Source organism: Vipera berus (assembly GCF_964194415.1).
Source record: "Vipera berus genome assembly, chromosome: 1".
Classification (NCBI taxonomy): Eukaryota; Metazoa; Chordata; class Lepidosauria; order Squamata; family Viperidae; genus Vipera; species Vipera berus.
In genome coordinates, this window is record NC_138202.1 from 40,361,239 (window position 1) to 40,375,747 (window position 14,509).

General features: G+C 35.7%; 1 protein-coding gene across 1 annotated transcript in view; it reads right to left on the minus strand.

The window, feature by feature from the left end:
• Positions 1–1,332: 1,332 nt before the first annotated feature.
• Positions 1,333–14,509, minus strand: part of PAPOLA (poly(A) polymerase alpha) — a 49,861-nt gene continuing 36,684 nt past the window's right edge. Inside the window, exons 16-22 of the mRNA XM_081340612.1 lie at positions 11,677–11,798; positions 9,760–9,902; positions 9,019–9,119; positions 7,896–8,116; positions 6,220–6,282; positions 4,119–4,196; positions 1,333–3,501 (exon numbers count right to left, since the gene is read on the minus strand). Coding sequence (XP_081196738.1) covers positions 3,406–3,501; positions 4,119–4,196; positions 6,220–6,282; positions 7,896–8,116; positions 9,019–9,119; positions 9,760–9,902; positions 11,677–11,798 — 824 coding nt within the window. The 3' untranslated portion in view covers positions 1,333–3,405. The remainder of the gene's footprint in view (positions 3,502–4,118; positions 4,197–6,219; positions 6,283–7,895; positions 8,117–9,018; positions 9,120–9,759; positions 9,903–11,676; positions 11,799–14,509) is intronic.

A 14,509-nucleotide genomic window follows, 5' to 3' on the forward strand; every position in this document is an offset into this window, starting at 1 on the left:
AATATTCATTTAACCCCTCCACATTGCATCTGCTCCCATCAACAAAATTTGTATACACTGATTCTGCTGAATAATGAACTAATGCTTTGAAGATTAAAGCAAGCAAAAATAATTATTAATAAAGTTCTGTTGTAGTACATGTAGAACATACCGTACTTTTTAATTTGTCTGCTTTGTTTTTCATATTATTAAATTAGCAATAAAAATGAATACAACACATCAAGCTGATTCAGTTTTCTTAACTAGGATGTGTAGACATCTCCAAATTTCTAGATATGTAGAAATGTAATAAAACAAAATAAAATACATGGACATCTCAAGAAATATATGAAGCATGGTATTTTCTCAGTTAAAAACTGATTTCATTAGTCATTTAAAGATGGACATATACTCAGAACACCAGATGAAAGCTTCTTGAAAACTCAGGAGTTTCTACTTGCATTAAGTTCCCTTTGACTTTTATACTGCTTACCTAAGTTTCACAGTGACTTCTGATACTATACAAACAGTGGCAGCTGGGCAAATTCTAAAATTTCTTGAAAATGCATCTTATTTGAAACATACCACTTTTTAACTAAAGATCAGAAGCTAATGCAACTCTTAATAACTTGCTATAAACTATTATGTTTAATTTAAACTGTAACTACATTCCAAATAGATATGTAAATCATCATCTATTTAAGTCAAGACTGCTTTTTCAAGTCTGAAATAAAAGTGAGTAGATAAAATTGAGACTTTTCAATGGTTTTGTTCTAACTACAAAGCTACAAAAATATTAAGTGGTATATGGATTTTGGTATGTCTTTGTTATTGTGCAAGTTTTAATCACTAAAATGAAAAAACAGTGCCATCTCTTGGCTGAACTATTAACTTACATGTTTTTTTCGTAAGCATGATATGCTGATCAGTTCAATAACAAACACAGCTATGTTATTAACAGTTGGACTGTTGGTTTGACCAACCCTAGTTACTAATATTCAAACACATCTCAAATTATTAACAGTTTCAAGCTTAAATTCCATACTCTTCCCCAAGTGAATTAAATTCTCATTATTCCACACTTCCATACCTAGGTCAATAATATGCAACATTAAATAGTGGATATCCTCTTTGGTCCTTTCAAAAATAAAAGCCAGGAAGTAATATTTCACTTTTTTTTAAATACAGATTCCAACTATATATATTATTAGTGGATGGTTTTAAATCAGCTTCTTTTACTTTCAGCAGTGTTGTATTCACATCTAGGTTTTCTTATTTAGAAAAAGACATTTAAACTAATTTAGTAATTTTGGAATACCACTATTTATACATTCAAAAGAAACAAAGCAACTGTGGGATTGTGCTGTTTTTTTTTATTGTTTTCCATGGAGAAATACATCATCTGTTTACAAAATAGCTCTTGAAAAATACAAGGAGTACAGATACTATAAAACAAAGCAACTCCAGTCATGAGACACCTACGTACATCATGCGAAAGCAACAGTCTGATCTCCAGGTTATGAAAACTAGAATTAAAAAGTCACTATACAGGAAAGATTCCAAGTTTCCAGCTTGGCAAAACTTGGTGCAGGTACATGAAACGTTTAATAAAATGAAGGGGGGAAAAGATGTCCTGATGTGTAAACAAGACTAATTTTGTGCCTGGCAAGTTCGATCTAAACTCCATAGCTACACAAAATGCACAGATAGCTTGTACACTTCAACTGATACCCTTCTTGTTTGGGCAGCAGGAGAAAGAGAAGGAGCAAGGAGGGTGTGGGAAAATTTAAGAGGGTGGAAGCTGGATCACTGGAGGCAGAAGAGGGCAGGGATAAGAATTTTTTTGTACTAGACATCATAGACAAAATGGCAGAAAATAAAGATCTTGGTTACTGCGTGGCTGAGGAGATAGGTAGGGAGTAAGCTACATTCTCTTGACTTTGGAAAATTAAATTATAGGGAAAAGGGAAAGAGCAATTATTTTTTCTTTAAGATGGAAATGCACATGTAGAAGGATTGAGCACAATGCAGGGAAGGAAGTTATTAAACATGCTGATCAGAAAAAATGGGAAGGGCAGTTTAACCATCCCACTTAATTTTGCTGAAATCAAGGTTACGTGTAGTTTGTTATCTCCATCTGATAATCACTGGCATTCCACACTTTCTGTTTAGTCATGAGAGATTTCCATTTTTTAAACAAACTTGCTGCTAATAATTTTATAGCTCTACAGAACAAAGCAAAACAACTGGTTAAGGAGAGCTTTATCAGATCATTTAAGTGCCTGCTAGAAATGTGATTCTACAAAAATTAAACATTCAGAATGTAAAGCTACTTTCAGATGAGCTACCTAAAAATAAAACTGTTAAAACCCTAGAGTAGGTAAGATCCGCCTTAAAATATGAAATATTTGTAATGCAGACAGGACTCCTTTGGAGTATACAAAACTTTTATACTTAATGATGAAAAAGCCGTCAAAACAGGACTATGCTTCACAGGCACACTTTATTTACTGTATTTAATTTCTGGGGGAAAGTAGCTTGTGTAGCTAAGGGCTACAGAGCTTAAAAGAAAAGCTACCAGTATTTCACTGACAACAATAGTCCAATTTTGTGCATACAAACAAAACATGAGTTAAATGCTAACATTTCTTTTTCCTCTCCAAAAAATACGATAATAGGAATGGGAAGGTAATAAGGAGAAGGCTTGATTAAACTGAAGGAATCAATTATTTGCTTTTTGATAGCTGATTTGTATGCACCATAAAATAACTCCCAAAATAAAAAATAGTCAATTTCTTAATCATGCCCCATCAAATATTTTAAATGTATTTTCCCAAACCTAGAACCTCAAGATTTGTCATTTTCTTTATAAGGGCTTGCTGCATCCTAATGGTGACTGAGCTAGATACAATGCATACTTTTACATTCAGTATACAATATATCAAGCCATTTTCTAATTTGAAGGTCACAGATTTTGAAGAATTTTTTTTTTAATAAAAATAAAATCTATCAAGCTGAAGCACTAAAATTAGTCATATTCCAATAAAAAAGTACATAAAAGTGCATTTAAGGAATTCTTTTGCCAGTTTTAGCTGAATTTCTTTTCTTCCAAACAATGCATCAACACAAACCCAATCAGTACATCAAATATGGCTAGAAATAGTATTCCCATTCCTTTTTATAGGCAGTAATCCTTTAAAGAATTTAATGTAACTGTTGCTAACACATTAATAGTACTCCTGGCTCCACAAATACGAACCTGGACTTCCAGATCAAGTGATTATAGCCCAGCAAGAGAAGTGCACAAAATATACCTAAATCCATCTGTGTTCACATTCTCGTCTTGCACCTTCTGTTCTCCTTTCCAGTATTAGAAGACAACAGGTTAAATTGGCAGATACTGTTTATGGACCCCTGAGGTTGGTTTTACCGATTCAATCTTAGTTTTATTGAATTTTTGATAACTGGAATAGGATTTGCAGGGAGAGCAGGGATATCTGAAAGATCGGTACTGGGCATTTTCTAGGTAGAGGAAAAAAAGGAAGAAATATTAGATATTTCTAATTAGATAAAATTTTGATTATATGTTACTAAAAAGTTAAAGTTTCCATTTGTTGAAATTGTTTCAAATCTTAGTTTCCCCTCAATTTTAGTTAGTGCCAATTTATTTCAGAATGATGCTAATAAACTTAACATGGATTTCTGAAAATTTACACAGAGCAACAAACTCATGTTCCTCTGCTTCTTCATTAACTGTTGTCTGGGTTATTCAATAACTCCCATTCTAATCTGCTATTTTCAAGACATGTAATTAATCTTCAATTATGTCAAAAGCTGTAGAATCTACTACATCAAATTCACTATGATGGGACAGAAGGCAAAGAAATTTGTATCAATCCACATGTCAGAATGCAGATCAGAGCTTTATACCTCAGGAGGTGGCAGTGTCTTGCCTTACCAACCAAGCAGGGTTGACCTTAATTCAAGTTGGTTGGCTAGACTGCAAAGTAGTATCTAAGAGAGAACACAACCGCTTCTATTGTGCTCTGAAGAAAATGCAAAGAGGCAGCTGTCAGGAGTCAAATTGAAGTTGAAGGCTTTTATTTCTACAAAATGCAGAAATAGATTCATGCTAGTACCTGAGGAGCTTGTAGAGATACTGTGGTCTGAAGAGTTTCCTGCTGAGAGGCCATATCTGATTCTGTATCAAAAAGTTCCTGAAAAGAAGAAAAGTATGCCAACATTTCTTATTAGATCACTGTAATTCAATCATGAATTATTTGGAATCTTAACATTTTAATATTAACAAAGTTTGTTAAATTTATCTGAAAGAAAAGAATCTGTAGTAGTTCAAACACAATTAGATAGTCCTCAAATTACAACATTTTTTGTTAAGTGAGTTCTGCTCCATTTTATGACTTTTTTACCACAGTTGTTACGTGAATTACTGCAGTTGATAAGTTAGTAAACTGGTTGTTAAATGAATTTGGTTTCCCCATTGACTTTTCTTGTCAGAAGATCTCAAAAGATGATCACATGATCCTGGGGATGCTGCAAAGGTTGTAACTATGAAAAACGGTCATAAGTCACATTTTTCAGTGCCGTTGTCGCTTTGAACAGTCACTAAATGAACTGTTTTAAGTCGAGGACTACCTGTATTTCATTGCACATTCTAACATCTATCTTCAGAGCCCTGAAAAAATGATTTCATAGGGTTGAATACAATTTGCCCCAGTTGTGTCACTCCTTGAGGTTGATTCTGTTGAAGTCACTGAGCATGAGGGGGTATTTCACCAATCCTACTTTCCCTTGGAGGATATGTAGCTGTCCCAAACACATTTAAAAGGACACTCTGGTTGCAAAGTAAGGGGGGAAGTAATTGAGGCTAAGGTGGTTACCAAGCTTCTGTTATTGAACTTGTCTTTTTTGGTTGCTCCGATGGACTAAAACTGTTCTACTGGCCATCCACAAGTTGAAAAAGTCCTTTGTAGAAAGTAAGAACTGGATCCACATCATTTGAGTTCCCTTTTGTAGGATCCTTTTTCAGTGCTTCTGCCAAGTGACAGCCAACAGCTGCCTACCAGGACTTGTCTAAAAGACTATTCTGTAGTCTTTTCAGCTGCGGCTTAAAGAGCGTTTTATTGTCCTGGATCTTTTAAGACTAAAATGTATTTTAATTTTGAACCATTATAATTGTTTTGAGTTGCTGTTAATGTCATTTTGGAATATAAGACTATTTTTATATTCTGCTACTAAGAAATTGTCATGATGCATGATCTATAACTGAATGTAAAACTGTGTTCCCATGATAAAACACTCCAGGAAACACCAGAAAATTCCCTGAGCCAAAGAACCTGGCACATCCCTGATTATCACTACTTCTCACTATTACGTTTATTATTTTTTAAAAAAATAATTAAGCTATCAACAAATATTAATTATTTAGAGTATACAGAAATTAAAAGCAAATGGTAGGGAAACCATAGATTTCCTGATGCAGTTGAAGTCCATTTCCAAGCAACACTAACTCCTATAACTAGTGGTCACGGAGGATTCATGGCATGGGTCTAGGCTACTTGAGGCACTGCCTCACCCCACTGGGATTGGCCCGTACCACTTGTGCCAGCAGAGGAGAGAAGCAGCCCAAGTATTCCAGCTGGCGGGGTCCAGGAGGAGGGCCTTCTTTGCTGTTGCCCTTTCCCTCTGGAATATCTTGACCCCCAATGTGAGCTTGGTCCCAACCCTTTTTGTAAAACATGGCTGTGACAGTTGGCTTGGGGCACCAGCAGGGGATCAGTACAATGGAGGTGGTTGATTGATAACAGATCCCACCTCCCACTGCACCCCCACTCTCACCGTGGGCCTTTGGTTTTAAGGTTATAAATATTTTTGTTTTAACTAAGATGTAATTGTAAGCCACCCAAAGTTACCCTATGATAAGACGGGCAGCCAAATAAATTTTATAAATAAATAAATCAATTTGATTTAAACTTTGGTGGCTGATTTCCTTATCTTTGTCAAATCTCTCTTACTAAGAGGTATCATATCTCTTAATACATTTTGAAGGGAAGGAAGCAAGTGAAGGAAATAGTTTTATGATCTCATTGTTGATTCCCAAAGGTATGTGATTGGACTTGGTGAAGGTGAAATACTGTAGCTGGAGTGAAAAATGAAACCTTAGTTTTAAAAACTGTAGGTGTTTAATACACTATATACTGCTACACAGTATAAGAAAAGTACCTTAGTTTCCATCTTATCATGATCACTCATATCAATGCAACTAGCATCTTCATTCATTTCATCCTGTAATAAAGCAGAATAACCACAAGGAAATAGGATACCTGCCCAAGATACAAAAATAAAGTGTCTATCCAGAATTTAATTGCAATTATGTTATATGTATAGATCTGTTAAGAGCATAAGGATCCATAAAACGTGTTAACAAATATGAACAAAAGGAAACTAGCATAATCAATGTTCATAAATGCATCATTGTGAAATTGTATCAGCATTCAATTGCAGCTATCATGGTTTTGCCTGCTCAAATAATTGCATAAATAGCAAATCATCTGTATAACATTTATTTCAGGTATAGCTATATTGAGTCCTGACTCATTCCTCTACAACACACTGGTCTATTTTATAGCAATAGCACTTAGACTTATAAACCACTCCATAGTGCTTTACAGCGCTCTCTGAGCAGTTTACAGTGTCAGCATATGGCCTCCAACAATCTGGGTCCTCAGGTTACCGACCTTAGAAGACTGAAAGGCTCAGTCAACCTCAAGCCGGTTAAGATCAAACTCCAAGCTGTTGGCAGTTAGCTTGCAATGCTGCATTTTGCGTTTGCATTATGCTTTAATGTAACAGGGTTTTCTTAATCATCTTCAATATTTTGTGTTATTTTGAGAAAACATATTTTGAGAAAATATTATATTTTCTTAGAGGTGAAAACAACTGCCTAATGTGCAATCAGCCCAGGTTCGAATCTCAGAAGGGTATGGCTGACTGATGAAAACTAATAAGTTTGAAATGCATATCAGTCTCCCTTTAATTCTTTGTTAGCAATCTAAAATTTACACAAATATGAGCTGTCACTGTTGTGACTACTGCCTGTCGATGGCCTTCGGTTAGGCCGAAACAGGAAATAAAGATTTGCCCCATGTTTGGGGCCTAGCAAGGTAATCTAAAAATAGTTAACAAGCATTTGACATATATATATATATTTGTGAGTGTAGTGTGTTAAGTATAAGCTGGGTCTGGGTTGACAAGATCAGAAATGAGGAGGTGATAAGCTGCCTGGGAAAGCCAAGGAAATAATCAAAACAATGAAAAAACGAAAGTTAGAATATTTCGGACATGTGGTGCAACACCCAGAAAAATACAGCATACTCCATTTAATCCTCCAGGGAAAGATTGAAGGCAAATGAGATCCAGGCAGAAGAAGAACATCATGGCTTCAAAATCTAAGGGACTGGTTTGGACAAAACTCAGCAGCATTTATTCATGCGGCTGCTGATAAAAACAGGATCACCAATATGACCACCAACGTCCGATAACAGATATGGCACAAGGAGGTGTGTGTGTGTGTGTGTGTGTGTGTGTGTGTGTGTATTTGCTACAACATCGAAATATATACTATCTCTCATTATGGAAATACAGAGATTACGACTAGTTATTAATGGTGTTTTTAAAATTTCTACCTTTAAATGCTTTTTGAAAGAATGTTAGGTGATCTAACTGTCTTATTTATCATGTAAACATGCAATAAGCTATTAATGTTCTGTTTAATATTTCTTTAACTCTTTTATTATCTCTCTCTCCCTCTCAAGAATGGGCAGTCTTTTCTTGATCAAGATCTGAGAGCACCAAAATGAAGACAATGTTCTGCTGCCCCAACAAAGAAATAGAAATACCTCATCAGTCTTTATTTTTTTAGGAGATTCTTCTTTATGGGGAGATGATGTCCTCTTCACACCTGCTACAGGGCTAGTTACTTTAGTTGCAGTGTTTCCTGAAGGTCTTTGTGGTTGGTTGACAAGACGGGTTGAAGATACTACTCTAGAGATGGTAGGCTTTGGTGGTGGAGAGATGGCTGGCTGTGTGGCAGTTTGAGGAATGCTTTCACTTGAAGTACCTATCGAAATATAATTTACTGTTTACAATGTCATCCAATTTTTAATTTATGACTTCATGGGCAAAAAGCAAAGTAACATTTGAATTCTTTTCTTCAACCAAATCATATTCTTCACCAAGGGCAGTTACATTTTATGACTAATTGTAGTAAATTAACCAAAATGTATGATTTCTTCTTATTTGACGTAATTTATTCTGCAAGGTTTACTATCAAAAACTGCAAAGGGGAATTGCAAGCATCAAATTTATAATATTACCCAAGAGTGGCTTTGTTTTTTGTTCTAAATTTAAAAACTCTGGAACACACATATTAGCACTACAATGCTGAACAAAACTAAAAAATGATGACCAAATAATAACTATATGCTAAAGCAGGTCTACATTATAGTCCACATATTCTGTATAGAAATGTAAAAGATACCAAGTCTATGTTAAGGCTGAAAAAACAGAGTTATTTACAAAGTATATTCTAAATATACTGAACTGAGTTGGAGAAATATCAACATGTGCCTAAATGAGCATATGTGAACTGAGTACAAGTGAGAAAGGGATATGGCCATACATTTAAGTCCCACTTCTAGTGTTCTCTTATATGCAAGTCCTACTTAGAATTAATCATGCAAAAGACTGGTTTGTACTCCCTCTTGCCTCTTTCAAGTTTTAGCTTACATACATTCACTCAAAGTCTGTGCATAGCTAAAGTCAGTAATATCAAGCAACAAGCAAATAAATTAGTAATAAAAAATTGTTAAGTAATTATTGCTGCTTTATCAGTTACTTCAATGAAGTTGCAAATGACAGGTTAATCCTACACTTCAAATAAATTGATACTGAAAATCTAAACATGACAAATGGATTTCAATAATCTAGGAACAAATTTGAAGATTCATGACGGTTTCTTACCCCCTGAGCTTTCACTGGAATTTATTTGTGGCACAGTGACTTCAGAAGCTTGTGTGTTGGTCACAGATGCTGCTGTCACAGCTGGAGCAGGACTGCTTCTGCTAAAATATTTTTAAAAAGAGAACAGGAATTATAGGAAGGCATTACTAGCAAGATTTCTTCCCTCTCTCCTCCACCTAACACCTTTGAGGTTTACTACCTCAAAGGCAAAGATGGGCCAGATGAAGTAGAACACAGGACTGATAACTACAGTTAAGTTAGGCGGATTATTAGTTTGCATGTCTAAATTAACAGTATGATGCACCAACTCCATCAAGAATTCTGATCAAAGGCTTAGAGAGGTACATAGGCAGTGACAGGCTTGATTTGGTATGCCCATGTGTCACAACAGCGTCATAAGCTGTCCTGGTTACTACTGAGCTTCTTGATGCAATTCAAAGTGCAGGAAATTACCTTTGAAGCCCATCATGGCATAGTGTCTGACACAGATTCCTGCCCATCTATTAAATAATATCATTTATCAGGATATGTATAGTAGTATGGTAGGGTACAGTACAAAACCTTTGTAAAGATCCAAGTTTGAAGTAAGAAATAACATAACTTGTAAATTTATAGTGCTTTAAAATCTGAAACAAAGTATATATTATATAAAGTTAAAAGATTCTCTGTGTAAATATTACAGTATGAATTATAGATACTAATAATGCTCTGAATATTAAGGTAAGCATTGGAGACAAATACCCCTGAGAGCTTCCAGAACTGTTCAAAGGACTTGTCTTCGTAGCACTGGTAGGAGAAGGCACAGAAGTGCTGTTATCACTATCCATAGATAGGTCTAGGCTGCTGTCATTCAGCGCTGTCAACCTGACTCCTTCTGTTGAATGCTACAACCAAGAAGATAATGTATCACAGAAGCAATTCAGAAGAACTAAAAAATACATATTGTAATACAAAAACTAAGCACTATCATTTTATGGGCCTGTTCAAGTATTAACATTTTACAGTTTGTTCAGGGACACCAGCAGGAAAAGGAAATTCTGATAAGAAAACATCATAGTTAAGTGAAACATCTGCCTAACAAATTCCCACTCTTTCTGGACGTTCTAGACTACATTCATGCACTGCAAATATATTGCTTTCAAAATAAGCATACTAAATAAATACTTACTGTTTTCTTACAATTATGTTATGAGGTATACAAGTGATATAGAAAATCTGAAACTTCTACAAGCTTTGTTTCTTTATAATTAACATCTAAACATTGCTAATGCTACATTCCTGTATTATTTGTAGTTAGCCAGTCAGAAATTACAGAAGAGCAGAGTACTAATTTTAGAAAATAGAAATAACATACGGTAATCCATTTTTGCTGTGTAGCAGTGGGCCTTATATACAGCTAGTCCTCAAATTACAACTGCAATTGGGACTGGGATTGCTAAGTGATGTAGTTGTGAAGAACAATTTCACAGGACTGCAACACTTGGTGATGGCAATCAGGGCAGTCCCATTTGCAGATGTGCAGGTCATAGGTCATTAAGCAGGAAGTGGAGGGAGTCTCCAGTAAGGAGTGTGGGGTGCGATTCTATGAGACCCAGTGTAGACTATGTGTGGGGAGGATGGTGCTGTGGTGAAGTGTAAAACCAGGGAAAGAGGGTACCGGGGTCATGTGAGCACAGGAAGGCCAGGGAAAGAGGACATGGGCTGCATGCATGCAAATGCAGGGAGGTCAGGAAAACAAGGCATGAAATGCATGGGAGCAAAGGGAAGTTGGAGAGAGTATGGGGTGCATGCAAGTGCAGGGATGCCAAGAAAAGAAGTCAAGAGGCTAGAGAAAGAGGGTGCATGCAAGCAAAGAGAGGCCAGGAAAAGAGGGGGCAAAGGGGAGAGGGACATGATGCGTGCAACCAAAGAAAGGCAGTTGGGCAGAGAGAACTACCCAAACCATTTGTGACTTTCCCTGCCAGCTTCCCCAATGGTTTTGCTAGTGGGGAACTAGCTGAGAAGGTTGCAAATGGTGGTCACTTGACTGACAATGCAACCAGTCCTAAGTGTGAGCTGGTTGCCAAGTGCCCAGATTTTGTTGATGGGACTATGAAAATGCTGCAATGGCCAGAGAAGTTCGAGGACCATCATAAGTCCCTTCATTCAGCACCATCATAACTTTGGTCACTGAATGGAATGATCATAACTTGAGGACTATCTGTACCTTTTTTTGTCTCTTTTCCACTGCCTGCCTCCTGCTTTAGTAAAAAAAGGGTGCAAAACCAAGGTAGCACGTTAAGAAAACAAAATCGTGATAACGTATTTTTCATAAATTTGATAGTTTTAAGACTGTAGCACTTTAACAGACATTAAATTGTGATACCTGAGTACAAATGTTTAACATTACTCCTATTAACCAATGCAAGCTATTTAAAATATCAATAATTACATCTGAATAAATATCATCTCAAACTAAAAGTTAAAAATAAACCAGGAAGAAAGTAGATGGGATAAATGTAAATGGATTAATTTCTTATGCATGCATAAGAATACTTTTTTGGGGGGAGGAAAGCAGTACTTACATAAAATAATTAATTATAACAAAAACAACACAGCACTAGAACATACAGAAACAAAGAGAGTGTTTATCACAATATCAATTAACTCAAATGTTACCTTTTTCTTTTTCTGAAAGACATGATTAGGTAGCAATTGATGAAGTTGTCTTCTCCTAACATGCATTGCAGCAATTTTCATATCCATTTCAAACATCTTGCTGTTTATTGCTTGCCTATAAACTATGTAATTAGAATAAAATGAAGACATTTTATGTTTTGGAAAACTGAAACCTATGTATATTTTTATAATATTTATTTTTTAATCTGGATTTTATATTTTTTATGTTTCCTGTTTTTATATTTGCTGTTCCGATTATTATATGGCACCCAGTGTTGCGTATTGTGAAATGGATGGCTAATATAAATTTGACTCTTTAATAATAAATAAATCCTAATATTATAACTAAAATCTGGAATTTAATCTATTTTGCCTATCTACAAAACAAAATGATCTCTTCTGTCTGTGGGAAGAACCAGAATTTAGTAGAACCTTTTCACATAAAGAAGGAACAAATGATTCAAACATTATTCTTTCTCTACCTTCCAGCATGTATATGCTTCAAATAGAATCTCTATTTCTCTTAAAAAACTAAACAAAAAAACATTCAGAGAAATAATGGGAAGGATGGAAGGAACATGAGCTTATAAAAACTTACCATCCCTCCTTTTTGCAGCACTCGCTGATTTAAATAATTCTGGTCATATATGAAAGGAAACAATTGTCCTAAAAGTTACAGAATATTTCTTCTTATATAACTTAGGAGAAAATTATATCTACCCAAAAGAAAGACAGCATTGATCTTCAATAATAGATAAAAAGAATTATAAAAAGTATAGGCAAACCCCTACCTTACTTAGTGCACAGAGCCCAATTTGCAAAATCTACCAATTTCAATCCTAAAGGTTGTTTTCCTTTCAGTCAATAAATGTGCACATGACACATGGATGTGGGTATGCTTATATGTATGAGTGTATATATACACCTATCAGGACTCACACTCCAAAGAAATGACAGGGTCAGGACTCCAAAAAAAATTACAATACTTGAATTAATAACTAAAATTAATTGCTTTAAAATAAATGTTACCTAGTTAGAAAATAATTGATTACATAAATTAAAATTATCTTTATATTATCATTCTTCCTGCTCCTAGCAGAGAACAGAAAAACAGAAAAGTGGGACAGATATATGCCAAGATGGATAATTGCATTGGGGGGACTAAGTTGAAGGGGAATCGGGAATCTAAAGCAAGATGAGAGAAAAAGGCAATTGGACGAAGGAAAGAAAAAGTTGGGCTGTGTAGTTATTACATACAGACCTAAATTCACCAGGCAAACAACCTCACCAAACATTATTCACTTTGCCATTTAAATGGTTTTCTTAAAGAGATTCTCTGATTCCCCCATCCCCCCCCAAAAAAAACAGAAATCAAGATCCTGTGCTACCTCTTGAGTAACAAATTTTAGTAAAAGACATAGCACTCCAATATTGGGTGTTCAGAGTTGCTAGACTGATATAGGATTTATTTGAAAGAGGATGGAGGAGGGGATGACTGGTTGATTAAATAGATATAGTTTATATGTGAGACAGATTGCAAGTATATAATCATTTAACAGCTGTATTGTTTAAAAACCTATTGTGTCTGAGACCTTCTGATTTTGCCTGGAACCTTTTGATCAGGGGTCTTCAAACTTGGCCCTTGCCTGGCTGAGGAATTCTGGGAGTTGAAGTCCACAAGTCATAAAAGGGCCAAGTTTGAAGACCCCTGCTTTTGATATATGTGAGTTCATGTATTTGAGCTCTGAGCTGCAGGTGACAATTAGTAATGCTCTACTGTTCTGTTTCTATTGTTCTGTTTGTCTTCTAATAGATACTTCTTGGGAATCGATCTGGCTCTATAGACATCCTTATTTAATTACCATTTGTTCAGCAACCATTCAAACTTGCAATGGCACTGAACAAGTAGTATGATGTAAGAACCTTCCCTGTCAGCTTCCCACAAGTAAAGTCATTATGGAAGCCGGCAGGAAGTCAGAAGTCACAGCCACATGAGATCCTCACTTTATGACCTGTGTGATCCTTGTTTAACAATATTCATAAGGGATTGCCAGAACCACTGTCACTAAGCAGCATGATCATGTGAGAGCCTTGGTGGAGCAGTGGGCTAATGCCTCCTTAAGTAACACCAGCTGCCTGCAATTAGTGCAGGTTCGCATCCCACCAGGCTCAAGGTTGACTCAGCCTTCCATCCTTCCCAGGTAGGTAAAATGAGGACCCAGATTGTTGGGGGCAATTAAGCTGACTTTGTAATAATGCCGCTTGGGGGGGGGTGAAAGCCCTAATAAGCAGGCATATACATAGAATGAAGGCTACTGCTAAGCTTGTAAGCCGCCCTGAGTCTTCGGAGAAGGGCGGGATATAAATGGAATTAAAATAAAAATAAAAAATAAAAATGTGACATTGAATTTTACAACTGCATTGCTTAGCAACAGAAATTCCAATTCCAATTACTATTGTTAACTGAGAACTACCTGTATTGATCTGATCGTTTATCTCATGCAGCTCAGTCTTTTGAATGACTGATATAATCTGAATTGCAAATGTCTGTCAAGTAGGCCTGAATGAATGTGATTGTAGTTTAGAGCCTTGCTGAAGACTATAGAGTTGATAAGTGTCCTGGCAGCATTGAAGTATGCAGGGCAATCTGTAAGTTTCCTGCATAATATGTTATTTATGTGTTCTTATTGTTTGGTCTTCAAACTACCCCTTTTAGGGAATATTGCTGAGACAGTGGTAAAGGTTCAAATACAATTGGTTAACCAAGTAAATAACCTGTACACAAATTTCTAAAATGCTCCTTTCAGTGTTACTAAATGTAGTTGTATTCCAA